The sequence below is a fragment of the Phymastichus coffea genome, unplaced genomic scaffold, assembly GCF_024137745.1.
Source record: "Phymastichus coffea isolate CEN01 unplaced genomic scaffold, Cenicafe_Pcof_1.1 PCOF00003, whole genome shotgun sequence".
Classification (NCBI taxonomy): Eukaryota; Metazoa; Arthropoda; class Insecta; order Hymenoptera; family Eulophidae; genus Phymastichus; species Phymastichus coffea.
In genome coordinates this window covers 13,158,994-13,179,956 of record NW_026706814.1, presented here as the reverse complement: position 1 = coordinate 13,179,956, position 20,963 = coordinate 13,158,994, and the positions used below count along the sequence as shown (strand labels likewise).

The window sequence follows — 20,963 nt, the reverse complement described above, 5'->3', positions numbered from 1 at the left end:
GTGTCGAAACATTGCTTTCTTCTTTTCTTAACTTGCATGTGGTGTGGTTATTTTTTTGTTGTTTTTTTTTTCGTTTTTTAAATCGCTCATTAACAAAAGTGGAGTATCGTTATTATTTATTTTCTTATTCGTTGAGCGGCGATTTACAATGCTTGGCATTGGAGCTACACAAAGCGCGTGGAGCTTCCCGTCTCTCTCCTATAATGAGTTTTGGTGTTGGCGCTAATGTCATTTTGTTTACTGCATACACGTGCTGCTGCCTCACGCTCGATTCTCCTCCGCTTTTAGTCTTACATATTGCTTTTGCGGCGTGCAGGCGCATTTTCACTATCAATTAAATTATTAATGCTGTTGATTAAACACGTCGTTGTCGTCGCTCGTCTCGCGTCGCGAAATTTCCGCGCGCTTGACGAGGTGAAGCGAGAGACTTCCACTCGTGATTGCTCGCTTTCTGCGAAACTCTCTCTCTCTCTCTCTCTCTCACACACTCTCACTCTCTTGTGAAAATGCCTTTAGCGTATCGAAGGCACTTTATTTGCGAATCCCGTCGATCAGCGTTACAATCGCGCGTTAGCACAACTCTTCGTTATGCGCGTATCAGCTGCTAATCACATAAACGCATGGGACTAATTGGCTTTTCAGTCATCGTCGTCATCGTTTGCCAGCTCTCATCACGCGTCGATGACCCACTTGTCCGCGAGCAATCACGAGCGCGCTGCTCGCGTGTTCCTTTTTTCATTGCTTTCCGATTTGTAGCTCAAAACAATCATAAAAAATTACAACGAAGGACCGTCTATCTACGCCGTATATAATAATCGATGTAGGAATGGCTCGATCGCCAGATTTTTTTATTGGAATTACGCGTCTCCCGAGCGACAATGCGTGACTAGAGGTAATAATATAAGATTAGGCGTAGCTATGTTAATCGAGTTACTGTCATAAATATACGAATAGACTAAATGGATTTTCATGATTTTTTTTGTCCTTTTTGGAGTTATCGACTAGAGTGACTAGACTGCCATAGCGTGGACGCCAAACAACACATGGTTTTTTGTATTTTTGGTTTGTTATTCCTCATCTGCTTGCTCGATTTACTTAGGCTTAAACTTACTGGACGTTTGCTTAGTCAATGTTTTAAATATAATCATCGTCGTTTTCTACGTGATACTGGCACTTTTCTACTTATGACCTACGGCTTGATACACGTGTGTCTCGTATAATATATATATATATATTATATATATATATTATATATATATATATATATATATATATATATATATATATATATATATATATATATATATATATATATGTATCTGCGACTCGCCTCGTCTCGAAAGATATACCCTAACTGTATGTTACGTGTATATGATCTCGACCATGATATATTCATATTTATACGACGCGACGTTGGCGGCGGTGTCGGGGAGGTTGGTGGTGAGAGTGTGTTGCTCTGACATGCGTACTAAGGTTCACCTCGTCGCGATGCTCGGCGTGCACGTCCCTCGCTGGCGCGGGCGTGGAGGCGGTCCCGCATTACCGTGCCCCAGCGGCGGCCGGCTACAAGCCCCGCTGGCTGGACTGCGGCTGCTGCTGCTGCTGCTGCTGCTGCTGCTGCTGCTGCTGCTGGGCCAGCGGACTGGCGCGGCCGCTGGCGGGCGGCAGCGCCTCGTCGTCGCGCAGGCAGGCGGACTCGAGGTGCTTGTTCAGGTAGGACTTGAGGGCGAAGGTCTTGTGGCAGCGCGAGCACTCGTAGTTCTTGTCGGCCGAGTGCGTCTGCATGTGGGCGCGCAGGTTGGACCGGTCGGCGAAGGCCTTGCCGCAGTGCGCGCAGCCGTAGGGCTTCTCGCCGGTGTGGCTGCGCAGGTGGCCCTGCAGCAGCCACGGCCGCGAGAACATCTTGCCGCAGACGCCGCAGCTGTGGGCGAGCTTGTGCGTGAGCACGTGCATGGCCAGCGCCGGCATGCTCACGTAGGCCTTGCCGCAGTGGATGCACTTCTTGGCCGACTGCGAGTCGAGGCTGCGGTGCGTCTGCTTGTGCCGCGACAGGTTGCTCGAGGTGGCGTACTGCTTGCCGCACTCGGTGCAGGTGAACTTGGGCCGCTCGGCCGGCTGCCCGGCCAGCTCCTTCTCGCCGCAGGCCGCGGCCGCGGCGCCGGCGCCGGGCCCGCCGCCCGCGGCCGCGGCGCCGAGGGCCACGGCCCCGCTGGCGCGCCGCTTGGAGCGCCCGTCCGACACGAAGAACGCCTCGTAGGTGTAGGCCACGGTCTTGCTGGTGGCGCCGGCGCCGGGGCTCGACGCGCCGGGCTCGGGCGAGCGCGGCGCCGGCCGCGGCTGCGGCGGCGGCTGCGGCGGCGGCTGCGGCGGCGGCGGCGGCTGCTGCAGCGGCACCAGGACGGACACCGGTATCGGTTGGGGCTGCGCCGGTGGCAGCGTGTGCACGAAGATCGAGTGGCTGGGCGCGGCCGGCGAGGCGCTCAGGTCGAGGATCGCCTGGGCCGCCGACAGGTCCTCCTCGGGCGAGCTGCGGATCTCGGTGCTGCTGGGCTGCAGGCTGTACGGCCGGTAGATGTCCTTCTTCTTGGGCGGCAGCGACAGCGCCGTGCCCGTGCTGGTGAAGCACATGCTCAGGCTCTTGCGCGGCGGCACGCTCATCGGCGGCTGCTGCGCCAGCGCCGCCGGCGACTCATGCTCGGGCACCGGCTGCTGCTCGTGGAGGTGCGTCGGCGAGGGGACGAGCGGCCGTGCTAGTTCGGCGGCCGAGCGCAGAGTCGCGTACTTTGGCGGGTCCTCGTGGTTGATCCAGGACGGCTCGTGAGTGTAGCCTGCAACGCAAGAGAGCAGTCGACGAGCCCGCGTCAGTCGAGCTGGCGGGAAATTCGGCCTCCGCGGCCTCCGGGAGAACGGAAGCCGAGCCGGGGGGAGCGCTGCCGGGCTCCGATGACGAACCGCGCGGCCGTGTATCGATTGGAGCGTCGTCGAGCGTGACGCGGGAGCGCGGTCGCGGCGGACTGCCCGCGCGGGTCGAGTCGCGCCGATAAATCATTAATCGGTCTGGCGGCGTATAATTGGAAAGTCAGATCACGTCGTTAGCCGAGCGCGAGGAGATCCGTGCTCGTGCTGGGCCATCCTTCTTATTTCCTTTCCGCGCGGCCGGCAAACTTTATCCTTTCCATTCGGGAGCTCAGCTCTATATATCGGCCACTCGCTCGGCTACTGCGCGTACGGGTCCTCGATCATTTATCTCGCAGTCTGGCTGCCGGGCGCGCATATACGTCGGGAGGAACGTCGAGCCGGGATACAATTAAAGCCTCGGCGGAATCTTAATTTGCCGAGCCGCTAATAAATCACGGTAATCACCGGCAAAGTAGCTAATCTGTCCGCAGCGCTGCTGCCGGCGCCGCCACTGAAATACTCGGGCTGATTAAAAATTTTGCCTCGGCCAAAGGCATAGCGGGAAACGGGAGAGTGAGAAGGGCTTGAAAGTGGAACTGAGAAGAAAGAGAGCGCGCGGAAAAGCCCAGCGGGTGAGTAATGAAAGGATATGACGAGTGCCGTCGCGCTCGCGCAGTCGAAGAAAATTTAATCGACTCGGAAATTCGACTGTTCCCGGCCGCGAGCGCCAGCGCTCGGGCGCCGATGAGCGGCCCGGGCCAATGATATTGCTGCGCAACGGTTCAGGCGCAAAGGCTCGCTTTTGCATCGCCGACTCGTCTGCTAAGTGGCACAAGAAAGTCAATCGGCTGCAACGTGTCCGCGTTGCGGCCGTAGCAAAACGGCTGTCTCGGTGAGACCAATCGTGCGCGCTTAAGTGCGAGCGAGGAAAGTAGGCTGCCACCGCCAAGTGATAAGCGAGTTGTACGGCTAGTTTAATCCGCACAACTCACCGAGGACAGTCACGTTCAACATACGACAATGCGTAACGTTATAACGCAAGTTTCACCGGTCATCGGTGAATACGAGAACGGCATATCGATTAATGAAAGATCGTCGAATGAAAGATTAATAACAGGAGCGCAGGTGGTGGCGGGCTAGCGGCAGGATTTTCGGGCTACGACAGCAGCGGATGTCAGCGCGCCACGCGCCATCAATTTGGCCAACATTAATAGAATTAAGGTGCAGGACGCTCGCAGATATCGCCGCTCGTGAATCACTCTCTCTCTCTCTCTCTCTCTCTCTCTCTCTCTCTCTCTCTCTCTCACTCTCTCTCTCTCTCTCTCTCTCTCTGGCCGCAGTATTTCATTTCCTGCTGTAACGGACAGCAGCTGGTGGCTTTGCTCGAGCGCCATGTGCACGTAACGCACACGGACTCGACCCCCTGAGTTGCTTCTCTCTCTCTCTCTCTCTCTCTCTCTCTCTCTCTCTCTCTCTCTCTCTCTCTCTCGTATCTGTTGCATGTCGTACCACCCAGCGGAGCGCTCGCTCGCGGGCAAAAAAACACAGCCGCGGCAACGACTCCGAGCCAAGTGACATGTAAATGCATAAACAATCGTGTCGCTGCTCGCGTGCCTGCATGAATAATTCATCGGGCGAGCTAGATGGCGCAGTCGGCCTGCCCGACCCACGAAAACTCGACGATAAGCGTGCGATTAACATTGACGAGTACAGCGAATCGTCCTTATTTTCAACGAGCAAAAGGTGCACTCGGAATGCTCGCCGCTCCGCGAGGCAAACTAGAAGCTGTAATCGATGCTCGAAGTAAGAGCGAGCCTAGCCAATCCGAATCGCGCCCGCTAGTAGTGTCGTAATGTAGTACGGCTCGCTATCCGAAAAGCAATTTACGTGGCGCATGAGAGCGGGATCGATTGGGGGTTGGCTGGCGTGATGCATTATTGGCTGAAATAAAGGGAAGTCGGCGTAAAAAAAAGCGAGGAAGAAAAGTGCACTTTGCCAGTGCTCGCGGGGAGAGAGAAAGAGAGAGCGAGAGAGAGAGAGAGAGAGAGAAGTGGGTGGCAGCAGCAGCGGCGGCGGCGGCGGCGGCGATCGATAACGCGCACGTTCATTCGTTTCGCTCCGCTCTCACCCTCTCTCCCTCCTGTTGATGCTCGTGCGCGCGGCCCATGGCTTCGTGTGAGAAAGCTACTGCACGCACGTAGAAAGAAAAGGCTTGCTACCGAGGACTCCGAAAATTGCGCGATCGATTGTTCCAGCGATTGCTTTTTTACGCGCGCACTGTCCTGGTTAAATGGGCCGTGCCAGACGCACGCATATCGGCCAGAACAATGGTCAAAGTGTCGAGCGAGAGAAAGCCGGCCGCTACTATGCCGTCACAATGATCTTTTAAGCTATTCATCGGCTGTGTTGTCCGATGCCTCCCTTTCTTCTCTCTCTCTCTCTCTCTCTTTCTCTCTCTCTCTCGTTTTATTTGTTTTTGTTTCGAGCAACGTACATTCGCTGCGCTCCAACGTACAGCTTTATATTTCCTGCCATAGCATGGCTACAAAATAACGTATTTTCAGGATGATGAATAATTAAAACTGCACTTTCATCTGAGGTTCAAAACGATAACCTTCACCCAAATAAGAAGAAATACGTGTCACGTCTCATTCAAAGTTCGCAGCGAAAAATCGAATTTACGTTTCGTCATTTGCCCCAAGATTAAAAGAAGAAACATTGATATAACGAGCCGTGTATCTATAATCCGAGTTTCTCCAAGAAATTACAAGTCTCGTCTAATTGAGCGGGGGAGGCAAAGGGAACGCAATTTTACCGCGGAAGTAGCTAACCACTTGTTGGTCGTTCATTGATTTTCGGTCACTTTTACGAAAGAGAAAGAGAGAGAGAGAGAGAGAGAGAGAGAGAGAGGCGCGCTAGCGAGCGAGAGAAGCAGTAAAAGGACTCACGGCAAAGGATTATAAGGCGGAAATTACGAGAAGCTTGAGTAAGAGAGAGCTTCGTGGCAACTACAGCCTGCGATTAAATAACTCGTCAAAATTCCCGATTCTCGGCTTGCTTGCAGAATTCGCAGATTCACAAGGCTTATTGTCGCAGGTATATAATAAAATTCAAGCTGAATTTGACCAACTAAAACCCGAAGGCTACACGTAGGTCGATAACATCAACTTGATTACGCAAACGTCGAATTATTCGCTTATGATGTTAACAGTTGAAACTGGGACGAGTTCAGATATGTAACATTTAAAAAAAGAATTGCGTATATATGAGAAGTATTATGAAAAGTGGATCGAAGTCAAGGAGCCCTTAGAAATTTGTCGCGGGACTAACAAGTGAGAAAGGAGAAAGACACCTCGATAACGGCTTCGGCTCTAGCAACGACAGACTTATTAAAGAAGCCACCTGTCGTCCGTAATAAAGATAAGCGAATTAAACGTTACGTCGCCGCTCGCCGAATGAAATTCAAGCGGCCGATTTTACTCCCGAGAGATTGAAAAGTAGCGCATCGAAAGAACAAGTTTTTTCTGCTATCGGTTTTCTTTCTTTCTCAGGAAAAACTCGGAAAGAAAGATTCGACCATCAATCATCGTACAAGTTATTCACTGTTCGTGCCTTGCGACACTAATCTATTGCTCAATTTAGTCGCGGGCTTACGCAGTATATCTAGGCATTGTTGCCGTGGCGGCTATAGATATGTATCATCAAATACAAATAGCTCCTCCTCCATAATTCAATTCGACTACCCAACGCGCATTATCACCTGTGATCGCTGATCTATAATGCAAATGTGTTTGCGGCGCAGAAAAAAGAAACAGTGTAGCACGTCGTCGCTCACAGCCGTATTCTAATTTCAATACAAACACAGATGTCGTCTGGAATGTGTCGTCTCAATTATTAATCACGAAGAAACTTTTTCGGAAATCAAAGCCACAGCGCATTAAACCGAGGATAAGATAAATTATGTGTTGAGCAAAAAGGCGCGAGGAAAATAAGGGAATCATTGGGAAGAGCGGGACTCAAGTAAGAAAAGACTCTGTCTACTTGTTGTTGAGCGGGCAATAAAAACTTCGATTAGCAGTTGGGGGCTTCCCTTTCCAGCAAAAACGTATCTATGTCCGTTCTACGGAGAGAAGAAAAACAAGATGAAGAAGAAGAAGAAGAAGAAGTAGAAGGAAGAATAGAGTCTGAAAGACGTCATCCCCTATTCGCCTACGTTGGCTTATCTAGCACCGCGATAAAAAGCTTCGACGCGTGACAGCCAATCAGACGCGCGCGCGTCGAAGGGTAGATGAAAAAAATACGCTATATATCTACGACCAGACGACGGGAGATGGGGTCCTGCGCGAAATTTATTCGGGAAAACTGCTCGTGCGACCATCATCGCCACGCGCCAAGCGGCAGCCTAATAATCAATATAAGCCTGACTGATGATGCTCCAAATAGTACTTGTATACAGCCTGCGAGCAACAGCTAGACCACCGTTCCTTTTGCTTCTCCTCTCTCTCTCTCTCTCTCTTTATGTCTCTTGCAGATTACCCTCAATATCTCAGACTAAAAGCATACAAGATCGATTGATCGGATATCCTGCTGGCAGGCTTTCACTTTGTATTACCCCGCTTTTTTCACTCTGTCTTCCCCCGTTTTCCAAACATTCCGAAATGGCAATTAACGAGAGAACGCAGCTGAGCAATCGAAGCGCATTGGAGAAAATAACACGGCGAGCGATGAAAACGACGCACGGGGGTGGTTGAACCCCATGCACCCCCATGTGGTAACCACGCCGACCAAACAAGTGGTGCTCGAGGGCCGAGCCCTGTGCACGATAACTGCTCCCGCGTGTCATTCAATTGCACAGCAGCAGTGGCAGTAGCAGTAGCAGCAGCAACAGCAGCAGCAGCAGCCGCTTTGGCGAGCGAGCCCCGCGAAAAAGAAAGCACTCCGCGAGCCGCGCAGAGCGAAGTGGCGAGGAAGGTTCGAGGTCGGAGCTGGCGATCCACAAGTGTGCACGCGATGCACACAGCGACAGAGACACGTAGACACGGGCGACTGGACGGCGGCTCCGCAGCGGACTGGCGTGCGGGGGAGCGCGCGAGCGAGCGAGCGCGACCGCGAGGGTGTGGCATTGCCGCACGTCGCTGGCCGCCGCGTACGTTAGGCTGGCTTCGCGTCGCCCGTTACGTAAGCGAGCGCGTGCACCGGGCAGCTCGGGGACCGCGGGGGCATACTGACCGTGGTAGTAGAGCGCCCCGGAGGCGTTGAGCGGCGGCGGCGAGGGCGCCGTGGCCCCGGCCGTCGGGCTGTGCGGGCCCCAGTGCGACTGCTGCGGCTGCGGCTGCGGCGGGGCCTGCTGCGGCTGCGGCGCCGCCGACGGGGCGCCAGTCTGGCCGTCGCCCACCACATCGATCTCCTCGTCGTCGGTCTGCGGCGGCTCGAGCAGCAGCCGCTCCGACGACCAGGGGTAGGCCTTCCACTTCTTGGCCATCAGGCAGCGCGGCATCCTGCTCGGGTGCGCTCGGCCGCGGCTAGGACTTGTTGCTGCTGGTCCGGGTGCTGCTGACCGAAGGCGGCCGCGCTCCGCTCATCGGCGCGCCGTCCCCGACTCCGCGCACGCGGCGGCGCTCGCTCTGTCGGCCTCGCGCTCCTGCTCTCTCCTGCCCGCGCTCCTCTGGCTGGCTCTCGGCTCTGCGGCGGCGGCGGCGACGACGGACGAACGAGCCGCTTGCTCCCCTGCCGAACGACTGCCGCGCTGCCGCTCTGCCGCTCGCCACCGAACTCGCTCTGCTGAGGGAGCGCCAGCCAACGCCACGGCGGCGGCACCCCCCGCCCTATGCGGCGCTGCCGCTCCGCCGCGCGCCTCGCCCCGCCGCCGCGCGTCGGGGGGTGGCCTGCACTTCGCGCCGTCGGCCTCCGCGCGCCGCGTCCCTGCGGCCCTGTGTGCATGCAGCGCCAGCGCGGGCACGCCAGCGGCCAATCTGGGGGCTGCCCGTGCCACTTGGCTCGTCCGCGAGTCGACCGACGGCCTCTCCCCGCTCGCTCTCGCGAACCTCGTCGCCCACTGCGGCCACGGCGGATCGGCCGACGCGCTCGGGCTCCTTCGGCCAACCTCCGCGGATCCCTTTTCCACTTCGTAATAGTGTCACATTTGATCCAATTTCGCCGTGTAGGCGCGCGACTTCATAATTCAATAAGGACTCGCGTCCCGCTCCGAAGTACGCCCAGCTTGCCAGCAGCGTCGTTCTTGTGCCGCCTAATAAGACTTCGTAGCGCGACGCAAGACGCTAGACGCTCATGGCTCTCGACGTTTTCGCCGTGCCCTTGCTAATGGGATCCCGCGGCGCGGTGTTCTAGGGCTGGTATGATTGCGCGCTCGGCGTCGGCAGCGCAGCTCTCGGCGGCGCGTACGTGTTGAGCCTCCGCAACAGTGCCGATGTGAATTTAAATGTGGGCGAGAGAGGAGAGCCGTGTGTGCGGTGCTAAGCTACACGAGCGCGCGCGCGCGCATCGCAAGCCCGTCGCGTGCACGTCATCCCTGTTGCGCAGACACAGCGTCGACGGGGCAGAGCGCGAGGAAAGCCAAGCCAGCAGCAAGGGGTGGGGGAGGGGAGGGGGAGGGGGAGAGGGCGCAAGACAACACGGTAGGGGCGCACATGCGCACGTGCCCGAGCCGATCGACCCGCAACACCTAGCAAACTCGACGACGAGTCGCGTTGCATTTGTGTGCGCGCACTCTTTCGTTCTCCCCACGTGCCCAATGCCCCGTGCCGTCGCGTCGCCCGCCTGCCACCCCGCGACTCGCGAGCACACGGACACAGCCGAGTAGTATCGAATATCCCACTGGCCTTCCTTTCCTTCTGCTCACCCGCGAGACAGACCTGCACGCGCGTGTGTTTGTGTGTGTGTGTGTGTGTGTGTGTGCGTGCCGCGGCTATATCCACTGACCCACGCCAACGTACATTACCTATACCTATCTCTCGCTCTGGCTCTACGCTGCATCTGTCCTTCGTTGCTGCGCTGCTGGCACGATCCTGCCAAGGGGAGCAACGCCACCTTATCGCTGCCGCCCCAAACGAATTAAAGCTTCTCGTTCGCTGCCGCACGCGCGCGCGGATGGACTTTTCACGCCTGAATCTCATCAAGCGCATTCAGTGCGCTGCTTTCCCCGTTTTTCGACGCACGATCCCCCTACGCATACTTCGGTTCTTAGCATTTCCCATAGACGACACAACGTGGGACTGCTGCGATCTATTGCAATAATTTAAAGGGATAGCGGCGACCACTTGACCATGCGTCATTTATTCCACTCTTACACATGCTAATATTGTCGCAACGGCTATTATTGGTGATGGAGAGGCTAATACATGTTTCCGGACTATTTCGATCATGTTAGATTGACGCGAATATGACACATTTTTTTGATACTTTTCGATTTCACACGCACCATATTTGTACTCGGTTGAAACGCATATGCCAATGTTTTTTCTCGAGTTTATTTTTGTCGTTATCTATTTTATATTCGTTGACGTCAACGTCATTCCAGCATAATTCGAGCTTCATCTTCTCAACAATAAAAATTATTTTTCTTATTATCTTAGTAAGATTACAGTCCGTACAATTTTATTTATAAAAATGAAGAAAATTTTCCGTGTTAACAGCGAAATGTAAGATAAGCGTGGAGCATTGACGTCAAGCAAATATTAGTAGAGTTTAGCACTTAGTTTCATATTAATAATTCGTGGGAAAAGAACTCATTATTATTCTGCCTCACTGACAATTAACAACAAGATTTGGCAAGGCCTCATGAATAAAGATAAGAATATCCAGCGTAACTTTGACGTTATTATGAGGAAACCCGACGAACCAATTGAGGAGACAAGGAAAATCGGCTCTATTTGACAGTAGCAAAACTCGGTATGCGCGACTGCGTGAAGCGAAAGGGCAAAGACCTTTTTCCGTTGCAGCAGCTGCCACGCACTCACAGGCACCTATGCGCTCGCTCTAATAAGTAACGTATTGTCGCTTTCTCTCGTAGCTTCCATGTGTCTATCTGTGCACACGCGCCTAGCAATGTATACGGTTACTCAGGCCACATTGGAATGTCTTGCAACGCAATAACCACGCCAGACACTCACATCTGACTGACCGCTCGCTCGAGCACCACCTGCTGCTGCATTCGTTTTTCGGCTACCGTCAGCTCAGCTCGCCCAATCATTGAATCCGCTCCGAATCATCGCAGTTGTCAAATGAGGCCAGACAGTTGAACGGCAAGGCAGACAAAGTGTTGCAATTCTAAAGTTTGATTCGCGAACAACTGCGTGCAAGCTGCAGTTACCAGGCGTGCCATTTTATTTCAAGCTACTGTTATACTGCTTCGGTGCGGAGTTATAAAACCCCTTGAACATGAATCACGTTGTTGAGTCACTCTCTCTTTCGGAATATTAAGTAGCCCGATACACTATCTTAGTGGAATAATTTCCTTTTCGCTGGCGACGCCGTGAGGGCTCTTTGTGCACGAGGCTTCACCCGAGACAGGCTGGATGCGATTAATATCGTACAGAACAGTTCGCTTAATTATTCGGCTACGATGATTTTTAAGAAGATCGTCGAAGAAAAATGGAAAAAATCTATCGATGACGATATATATTCCAATTCAGAAAATAACGATTTGAATAAGCTACCGAATGAACATCATTTGCAAAGTAGCTTTAGACACATCATCTCGAACGATATTCTTATCAAGATATATAGCGAAAGAGAGAGAACTAGCTGACCCATATATAGCCGAGTGTAGGACCAAATGTTTTTACCCCGCGGAAAAAAACCCATTTTTCTAGTTCGCCAACGGGGCGTACATATACGTCGTTAGATATCGAAATGAGAAAGAGGGAAAGCAACAACTACTAGTTGGGGCGAGCAAAAGAAAAAAAAAACTGATGTATACGAGAAACGTGTGTGAGAAAGCGACAGATGCCATCTCTGAGTCGATCGAAGGCAGGAATATCGACGTGCTATTTTCCTCGGTACACTGGCGCAACGCAGGCTGCACACACACGCGCACACACGCAGAGCAGCAGCAGCAGCATCTCCCCGAGAGAAGATGCGCACAGCTGTATTTGATGATCGACCGTGGCACGGCGAAGCTTATATCAGAAACCATTATCAACAGTTTCCACGCAGGCAGTATATTGCAATTTTTCCAGACAAATATTACGTCAACAAGCTTTTCTTTTTCTCCGCCCCTCCTCGTATTACGTGAAAAAGAAAATAGTTTTGGTTTCTTTCTTGCCAAATGTCGATACTTTCTAGACTTGGTCTATGCGACGTACTGCTCCGTCATTATTTCGTACTATTGTTATCATTATTTTCTCCCAGGCTGACCTAGAATCGTGCGTAATGCATTCACTTCTCCATCATAAACTTTGATGTATTTTATCTATAGGTCGAGCGTTATAGTATAAGGCGAAAATGAATATCAGCTGATATACGCCGGAAAAGTGCCCATAAAAGATATATATACACGTATATAGACCAAACGATGACTCAAAACGAGACGATGGCGCGTTTAATCCAACTCGGGAAATAACACCAGCCGAGAGGAAAAATGGCAAATCAGAAAAACAGTTGAAAAGGAGCGAGAATCAAGAAAGCTCGGCGACAAAGAAAAAACATAAAAGATACACGCACGCGTGGCGTCGAGGATAAAGGGGAGGTCCGCATAAAGTCATTACCCCGATAAAAAAATACAAGGAATCCCCCTTTCCCCCGGAAAAGGAGCCCAACGACGCTGACGACGACGCCGGCGGAAAAAAAATGATGTACGGAAACGGACAGGGTCCGTGATGATTCGTGTATGTATTTGGCGCCGAGTTGGCAAATAAAAAATCTCGAATATCACGCGTACACACGCGTAAGCGTACGCAAGATAGGAAAGTCTATCCTAGTAAAGTAGCTCCTCCTCCCCATCGGCATTTTTTCTCAATATACGATAAAGGGTCTCTGGGTTGTTCAGTTCGACTCGGACACAACAATAGGTCAGTGGGGTCGGACACACAACGGGATGTCCACGTTCGTTAAATCAACAGATAAAATTATGTATATACAGAAGGAGGTCAATTTTCCCTTCTTCGTTTCTTCGAGCCTCTCTTTCTCGCAGCCTCCGAGCAGTCTCTTTTGTTTATCTTTCGCCATCGAACGTGAAGATAATTCAACTGAATGCCTAAATATGCAGAAAGCTAAAACGATGATAAATGATTCACCGAAGGTTTATTGCTGCAAAATTTACCTGGCCGTTTATTCACACTTGGCTGCGCTAGGATTTGGAACGATCGTGTAAATAGACGTTCAACATTCGAGTAGGGGCTCCGCGCGACTCTACCAGCAGCTCTCTCCCCCTATAAATTTTCTTTCGGGGCTAGATAAGAAAGTAGTAGCAGTAACAGACAGCGTCTCTAACTGCAAAGTCAGATCGATACACACACGCGTGCATACGCACACACACACGCGCGAGGCACGTGCATTCGTGCGATTAATTTTAGATGTAGAATGCTTGAACGTTGATGATTATGCTGCAAGCAAAAATTATGCAAACTCCTTTTATCGGCTGCTTTCGTAGATGGCTAAACATTTGCAACTGGTTGTGATTTGACGAGGGCCCATCGAGTATAAGCCACAAAGCACGGACACACGAAGCTGCAGACGAAATCGATAGAACATTTTAGGCGGCAGCAGAAGCAGCGGAGAAACAAGGCAGCGAATAAAAAGTCGATGGAGGTTGAAGTGCGGGGGCGTAGCGAGAGCGATAAATAAAATGCGCCCGAAAGAGAGAGAGAGAGAGAGAGAGAGAGAGAGAGAATTCAAACGAGCAAGCGAACGAGGAAAGAGAAGGATCGTAGAAAAAGAGAAAGAGAGATATAAAGTGAGACGGAGAGGCGAGTGGCGTGTCTCTGGAGATGCGCATCGGACCAGAACCGAGGCCCAAAGCCAGAGTACACACGGAGAGATTCGACCGCGATGACAACGACCATCCCGAGGCTCCACCGCGCGTGTGTACACACGCTCCTCTCTGTGTCTGCTTAGCCGGAGTCCGTGCTGTGTACGCCACTGTGCGCTCCGAAATTAAATTTCACTTCAATCAATGTTTAACCGAGTCGCTAACCATTGATTGCTACGGCTTCTCTCTATCTCGCCACTGCTATTTCCAGAATACTTTGACGATTGCAACGCCCTTCTCCTCCTCATTGTGCATCGCGCCGACCTATCGATCCTTCTCCTTCTCTTTCCAAATGATCTTTTCAACTGTGGATTCTCGCCTCCTGGTAATAAATCACTCAGCGCTCGAGCGATCTCCAGAAAGGAAAAAAAATATAACTTTGCGCTCATCACTCAAAACCTAGCTGACGTCGCTTCTTAATTTGTTATTCTTCGTTTACACTGACGGTGCGCGCATGCGCCAATACGAACGAATACGAGAAACTATCGTCAACGACCAAGATAAAATCGGATAAATCTGGGCGACGACAGACTAGATAGTAATACGCATCTTGAGAGATAGCTGCGGTGTTGAGAGGGAAGTGAGAGAGAGAGTTTGATAACGTTATTACCGTGCAATTGCAAAAAGGGCTTTTTTTTAAGAAAGTCATCACTTCGGTTGCCAATCTCCCCTTTGAAAGAGGAAAGGCCAATCCGGCCCTACGGGTCTCGGAACCCACATTCGCTACGCATACGCGCACCCCGTATAAATTATCGCTCCAACGGAACTAATGGTCAGAGCGCAAAAGCTACGCGAGTTTCTCTTGGCCGTGAATGCGTGATTCTTATCCTTCTCACTGCTAATGAATATTAACGTTGCAGTGACAAACTAGCAACGTTGCGGTTTCTTACTTATTTTAATTGAAATGCGCCGCCGTGTTGCCACCCCTCTCCCGCGTGCAGAAAAAATTAATCATTGGCCTATGAAAAATGCTGTGCCATTTGTGCAAGCACCGACTCTATTCGTCGACTTGATGAGACAAATTATTCCAATGAAGCCTAATGACTTCTTTCTTGGGACTTCCTTTCTCATTGTCGTGCAAAGCGGCACGCGTTCATCAATATTGTTTAGTTTATTTTCATCGGGACGTAAAATCATCGATGAACAGTTTGAAAAACCTTATTACATTTTGCATGCAGAGTTTTCCTGCCCGCAATGTTCGAAAACATTAAACCGTCGCGTAAAAATGAAACGTCGGAAGCGATATAGAAGAGCGAGCAAAAGCACCAGATACCGAAAGTAGATCTCCAGACAGGTATATTAATCGCTCTGAGCGAATTTGTAGCAGGCAAAAAATAGAAAACGGAAAAGAAAGCTCGCACGAGCGCTCTTAACGCGGAGCGCGCGCCAATAGCCACGTACACATAACTGGATGTATGTACAGCTCGAAGATTGAAGCTGGAGCAGCGTATGTGGATCGATCGATGAATCACAAGTGTAAATAGCATCGAAGCAGAGAGAGAGAGAGAAGTACACGTAAGAGCGAGCGAGGGAAAGCACGGAGCCCCGCCTATTAAGCGCGGCGTACAATGCTATCTGCGTATCGCATAGGAAAGTAGTTAAGAAAGCAGCGGTCGCGCGCATAAATGCACGGAAAGCGGACGTGGGGTGAGGCGGAGGGCGACAAAAGCACGTGCAGCTTTCTCGCTCGTCGGGCGCGCCTCGTCAAGGGTAACACCCTTGCTGGCTGCTACGTGCATCCTTGGCGCGTGCAGCGGCCTCCCCTCCCTCGCGCGCCGCTTTCCTTTGCATTGCTTTCAGGTACGCGGCGAGCTATACGCCGCACAACGCGCTCGCACGGCCCTGCCAAAGCTGCAGCCGTGTCCCTCTTCGCACTCCACACCTATCTCCGCAGGCTAGAGCAGTGTGCGAGTCCTTTTTATTGATTTCCAGCGAGCTGCCAAGCAGCTCTGCGCGCTCCACTTTGTTGTGATTCAGCTAAAGACAGAGATTGCGTGACGAGCTCGTAGCTACCCTTTTAACTTGGCCGAGTCACCACTCTCTTCGCGCTGTTGCTTAAGCTCAGACATTTCGATGGCATCGACGTGATATATATTGTTCGTTTCGAGGGGGCTAGTTGCTACGATGCCTATAGCTAAGGGGCTGCACCCGAGTTTCCGAAGGGGACCAAATCATCCTCTGCCCCTTCGAACATCCAGATGCAACGATAATACCGTACAGCAATGTTGCGCGTTGCTCACTTTTTTCAACGACGCCGGCATGTATATCTTAGTGTCTTTTTTTGACCCTCGAGGCTGGAAAATGCTTCCGAAACAGTAGCCTGTGCCCGAACGTATAATTATGCGTGTAACAACCTTTGGAGGAACACGCACATGTATGCGAGTACTCCGATCAGAAAATAAAGCTTCTAATGCTTTCTACTCAAACGCGAATTTGAGCTTGTTCAGTATCCAATACTTTTGAGTATTGAAATGGCTACTCGCGAGATGCCTTGTAACATCGCATAAAGGAATTGACAATGGAGGCGACGAATGATTTCCGTCGAAATATCGAGAATACAGAGCAGCAGCACACGATACTTGCGAAGAACAAGCGACCAACTCAAAATTTTATTTTATTAATTTTTTTACGTTAACGCGCACTTCGAATTTCATCAGGATTTACAGCAAACATTTTTTAATTAATTTCCGAATAAACTTTTTACGGTGGATAAGGCAGGTATGATATACGCGCTTAAAATCTGAATAGCGACGCAGAGCTTTATCGTATAATGTTATTTTCGTTCTTTTTGAAAGCACATACACGCATGCACACGCGTCCGCCGATATATAAAACGATTCTCGCCCCCCTTGCGCTAACTGCACAAATTAAATTATTTGTGCTCTCTGCGCTGGCGGTAGCTGTAGTGTAGCCAAGCAAAAGCCGGATTAATGCGTTCAAAACGTGCGTAGTAATACCATCTAAGTGCTTCTCATTATTGCGTTTAGCTGAAGCAATCGAATGTATCACTTCCTTTCGTGGTGCTTCCGCCAATGACTTTACCAATATTTATTAACCAGCATTTCGAATTATCGCAAAGATGGTCAAATAGGTATCTCTGGCGTGGTTCTCGCGATGACGTGGAAACGCGTTGGGAAAAAAGCAACAAAAAAAAACGTGCTTTCAGGACGCGACGCGTCAATAAAGTTTAAGCGTTGCGCTTTTCCATTGCACGAATGTCAGTCCCTCGCGCTGCTACTCTTGAACGCTTTTACTTTTTGAGCTGTTTGTGTCACGTCGCTATCAACGGGCTTAACGTCAAAGTCGAAAGTAGAGCACGATCTGCGGCTGCACGAAATTCCATCGATAGCATAAATAATAGTTTTAACGGATGTTTCAACGAACCATTTCTATTTTTGGGAATTACCGAAACAACAACAACCGAAGCAATCAACTGAATTGAACGAGCTCTTTAATCGAGTCAACTGTGACTCTTATGACAAGCGATGTCATAAGAGTAGTTAGCAAACGGGCTCAGCGAAATATTCAGTGAACGATACTGTCTCATGCTCGTGCCCCACGGTAAACGTTCAGCAATGTCTGTTTGCAGACCACTCGTTTTTCCTTATGACTGCATCAATTAGCAAAAAATGACAAATGATAATCAGTCGTCAACAAAACTCTTGATCACTTTTCGGTGACGTCTCACTCGTTGATTTACTAGCGTCATCGGTCACGGAATTCAAACAATAACGTGATATTCGTTTTAAATGCCACGTACAAAAAGAGTTCCGCGTTGGCAGCACTGACAATACAAATCTCTCTTCCTGCCCTCTGCCATGCACGCGCTAGAAAAATCCGCGCCCACGCGTCGCCAAAGGGGGAGAAGAAAGAAAACATATACGCTCCCCCATTTCCCTGCCTTCAGCAGCAAGTCCCTCCGAATGGCAAAGGAGAAGCATGCCCATTCGGAGGTGTTTATTTGCTAAGCGATTGTTGACGCAGCACGAGGCAAATGTTAGCTGGGAGTCGAATTTTCGCGCGAACGCCGAGTGTAGCGCGTCGTAGAGCAAACGGTATGGGCAGGGAGAGCAAAAAAGAAATCATCGACAGACACGTGCTTTGTCTGTCGTCTAGCTACTTCGATTCCCGAGATAAAAGTAACAGCGTCAGCAGCAGCATCGCGACGCCAGGCCGTCGTGGCTGTCGCCGCGCATATAGCAGGCCGCGATTGTTTTCCACGCGCGCGAACCGGCGGGGTTGCCCAGCAACCACTCGCTCCTCTCCGCGCGGCCACTAGAATGCGGAATTTCACCCCTTTTTTTTTTTTTTAAGCAGCGCCACCACCCCGTCAGAGCCTGCGCGCTCTCATTGTTGCTCTCTGTCTCTCTCGAGCAAGCGAGCGAGAGCGATCTTTTTTGCTTCTTTTTTCGCCGGCCACGAGCGCCTTTGTCAGCGCGAATTGTCGTGTCTCGAGCAATTACACCATTTTGCGCGGAATTTAAAAAAAAAAAAAATAGCGACGACTCGAGCTTCGCCCGGAAGCTAAGCTCCTGCGCGTCCAGACGCCCGTCCCGCACGCCCGTCCCGCCATCTTATGCTCCAACTATGCAAAGTCGTTATTCAACAACTTGCTCCCTCTAGCTCGAAGGCTTTTTCCTCCGAATAAACCACTTTTATCAGGCAGTTTTCGTTATCACCGCCGCTAATAAATCTATTTCTTCAAGTCGAACTAATTATCCTTGATTATTAAAAGTTTCTTATCTTGCGATAAAATTTATTCAAAAATAACCAATTTTTCTTCAGAAACAAGATTTATGTTAATTTCGCGATAAAGCTAATACTGTGTTCGACTTTTTTTTCCAATTTTTTTTTTCCAATTTTTTTTTTCCACCTCGTCCCCGGAAGTTCTTAGCGCACACCTGTTTGATCGATCTTGTTGAAAGTTGCCTCCGTGGAGACTATTTTTATCGAAATTTAAAAATATACTGCGTCAGTCTTCAAATATCAATGTTTCGAAGGTTTTTTATACACGACACATTTCTCTTTTTTAAGCAATTTGTTTTAGTAATAACAAAAATGTGTCCTATCTGCATTGCGTATAGAATAAAAATAAATGGAAAAACAATTAAGCAAAAATGGATATTATTTTTTTGGCAACAAAGAAATGATTAAAAAAATATAAATAGAGCGAGTTTGGACAGCAAAACTACAAAACCCTTTTGTTTGAAAAAGTAAAAACATTGTTTCAAGCTTCAATTAAGCTGTTAAGCCGTCTCATACTGTACCTTTTTTCCTATCTAGAGTTTTCGTCTCGAAAGGAGAAAAAGATCTACAGTGCCCCGTTACACCCGTTTAAAGTATGAGAAATTCTCTAATTAAAATAAATGACCTCTTATCTTTTAAGAAAGTTGAAAGAAAAAGGAGCTTGACTGAATAATACGCGGCAGTAGCTAGCTATATACACATATACGCTTTAGCACGGAAACCTGTCTAACTTAAGCTTGAGCTCTACTACTTGTACGCCCGTGTCGACACAATCTTCTATTATTCCTTCTTTATACTTGTTGAACTTTGCGCCTGCCTTTCTTCTCGAACAGCTCTGGACAACAACATTGATTCGCTTTTTCATTTGCATTTATCTCTCGGCCGAATTCGCAAATACAAATCCACAAAAGTGCGCAAGTACCATTGTGGAACAAATAAAGGATATAAATTTTTTCAATTTCAAATAAAAGTTGTGTAATGACAGAATAATTAAATTTGATTGAAATGCACAATTGGAAAAATCAATACGAATATGCAGTGCGGGGGTTACGAAGCTCGTGGATATGGGTGGATAGGCGGGGGGGGGGGGGGGGGGGGTCGAAGAAAGGAAAAAATAATAATTGCACGCGTAAAATCGTGAAAGGGAAACTGGCTAGCTGGCTGAAAGCATATGAAATATTTAATATCTGGCAATTAGCCTGCAAAATATTCGGAGCGGAGCCTGCTGGAGGAGGATGTAATTTGGCGCTGGTAATAGGGTGAGCTAATTAGGTAAAAACCTTGCTAGCGTCGTCGACGACACATTAATAAACGGCGGCCGCGGCCCTCGCAGTTCCGGAAGTACAGTAACGAAGAAAGTTGTAAGCGGTGATCGAGTGCCGGTGACAGTTCAATTAGCGTGCTAAGGAGGGGGGGGGGGCAGCAAGGGAGCTTTACGCAAGACGCGTTGTGGTGCTCGAAAGGAAGAAGCTGCGAGCCGCGCGCGCGGACTAGTCGATGCGCTTGCAGAGAGGAAAAGGAAGACGGCGCGGCGGTAGTGGCGTCGCCAGGCCAGCAGCTTTATCTCCGGGGCGGGTGGTGTTATCGATTGCGCGGGAGGGCGGCTAGTGCTGGCGGGGCGCTGCTGGCGGTAACAGGTGTTGGTCCTGGTGAAAATCGATGCGAGCGCCGCAGTAGCTTGCCGCGGCGGCGGCGGCGGCGACGGCGGCGGCGGCGGCAGCGGAGACACAGAATGAGCGGCGGCCAAGTGGAGGGGCGAGCGTGGCGGCGGCGTCGTCCCGTGCAAGGTGCACCGCCAGCGTTGCCGACAGTCGCACCCCAGCCACACCCGGTATCACGAACCATGTAGTCGCGCTCTCTACCCTCCCGCATACGGCGGACAATTGTTGCTTCTGCGCGCCCACAGGTGGTACTCGCTTCTTCTTCTCCTTCTTCTTCTTCTTCTTCTTCTTCTCTGCTCCTCCTCTTCCTCTGCCGCCTTCTTCTTCTGGCCCTCCGTCCCCGCACTCGCCCTCTGCTCCACTCTCTCGCTGTCTCTGTCCGCTGCTGCCCCATCTTCCCCGCACGCTACCTCGGCCCGGCTCATCTCGGCGCCACTGCTCTCGTCGCCTCTCGGCCTGTGCGCGCTGCAGTTCGACAAAGTGCTCGCCAAGGAGGCGCCCAGCAGTGGCGGTGCCCGGCTCGGCGAGCAGTCGAGCTCCGGAGTTCCAGAAGGGCCGAGCCAGCGAGCGGCAAACGGCGGCGCGCGTGGCTGGCCGGCGGGCAGCGTCGTCGCTATCGACCGCCGTTCCAGCGCTGCTCGCGCGTGTTCCGCTCCTCCTCGTCGCCGCGC

General features: G+C 51.0%; 1 protein-coding gene across 1 annotated transcript; it reads right to left on the bottom strand.

The window, feature by feature from the left end:
- Positions 1-1,325: 1,325 nt before the first annotated feature.
- LOC131664344 (transcriptional repressor scratch 2-like) lies at positions 1,326-8,636 on the bottom strand. Its single transcript, XM_058935361.1, has 2 exons — positions 8,128-8,636; positions 1,326-2,828 (listed from the first exon to the last, which is right to left on the bottom strand). Exons 1-2 carry the CDS (start codon positions 8,393-8,395, stop codon positions 1,564-1,566), a joined length of 1,533 nt encoding a protein of 510 aa, XP_058791344.1. The 5' UTR covers positions 8,396-8,636; the 3' UTR covers positions 1,326-1,563.
- Positions 8,637-20,963: the final 12,327 nt, after the last annotated feature.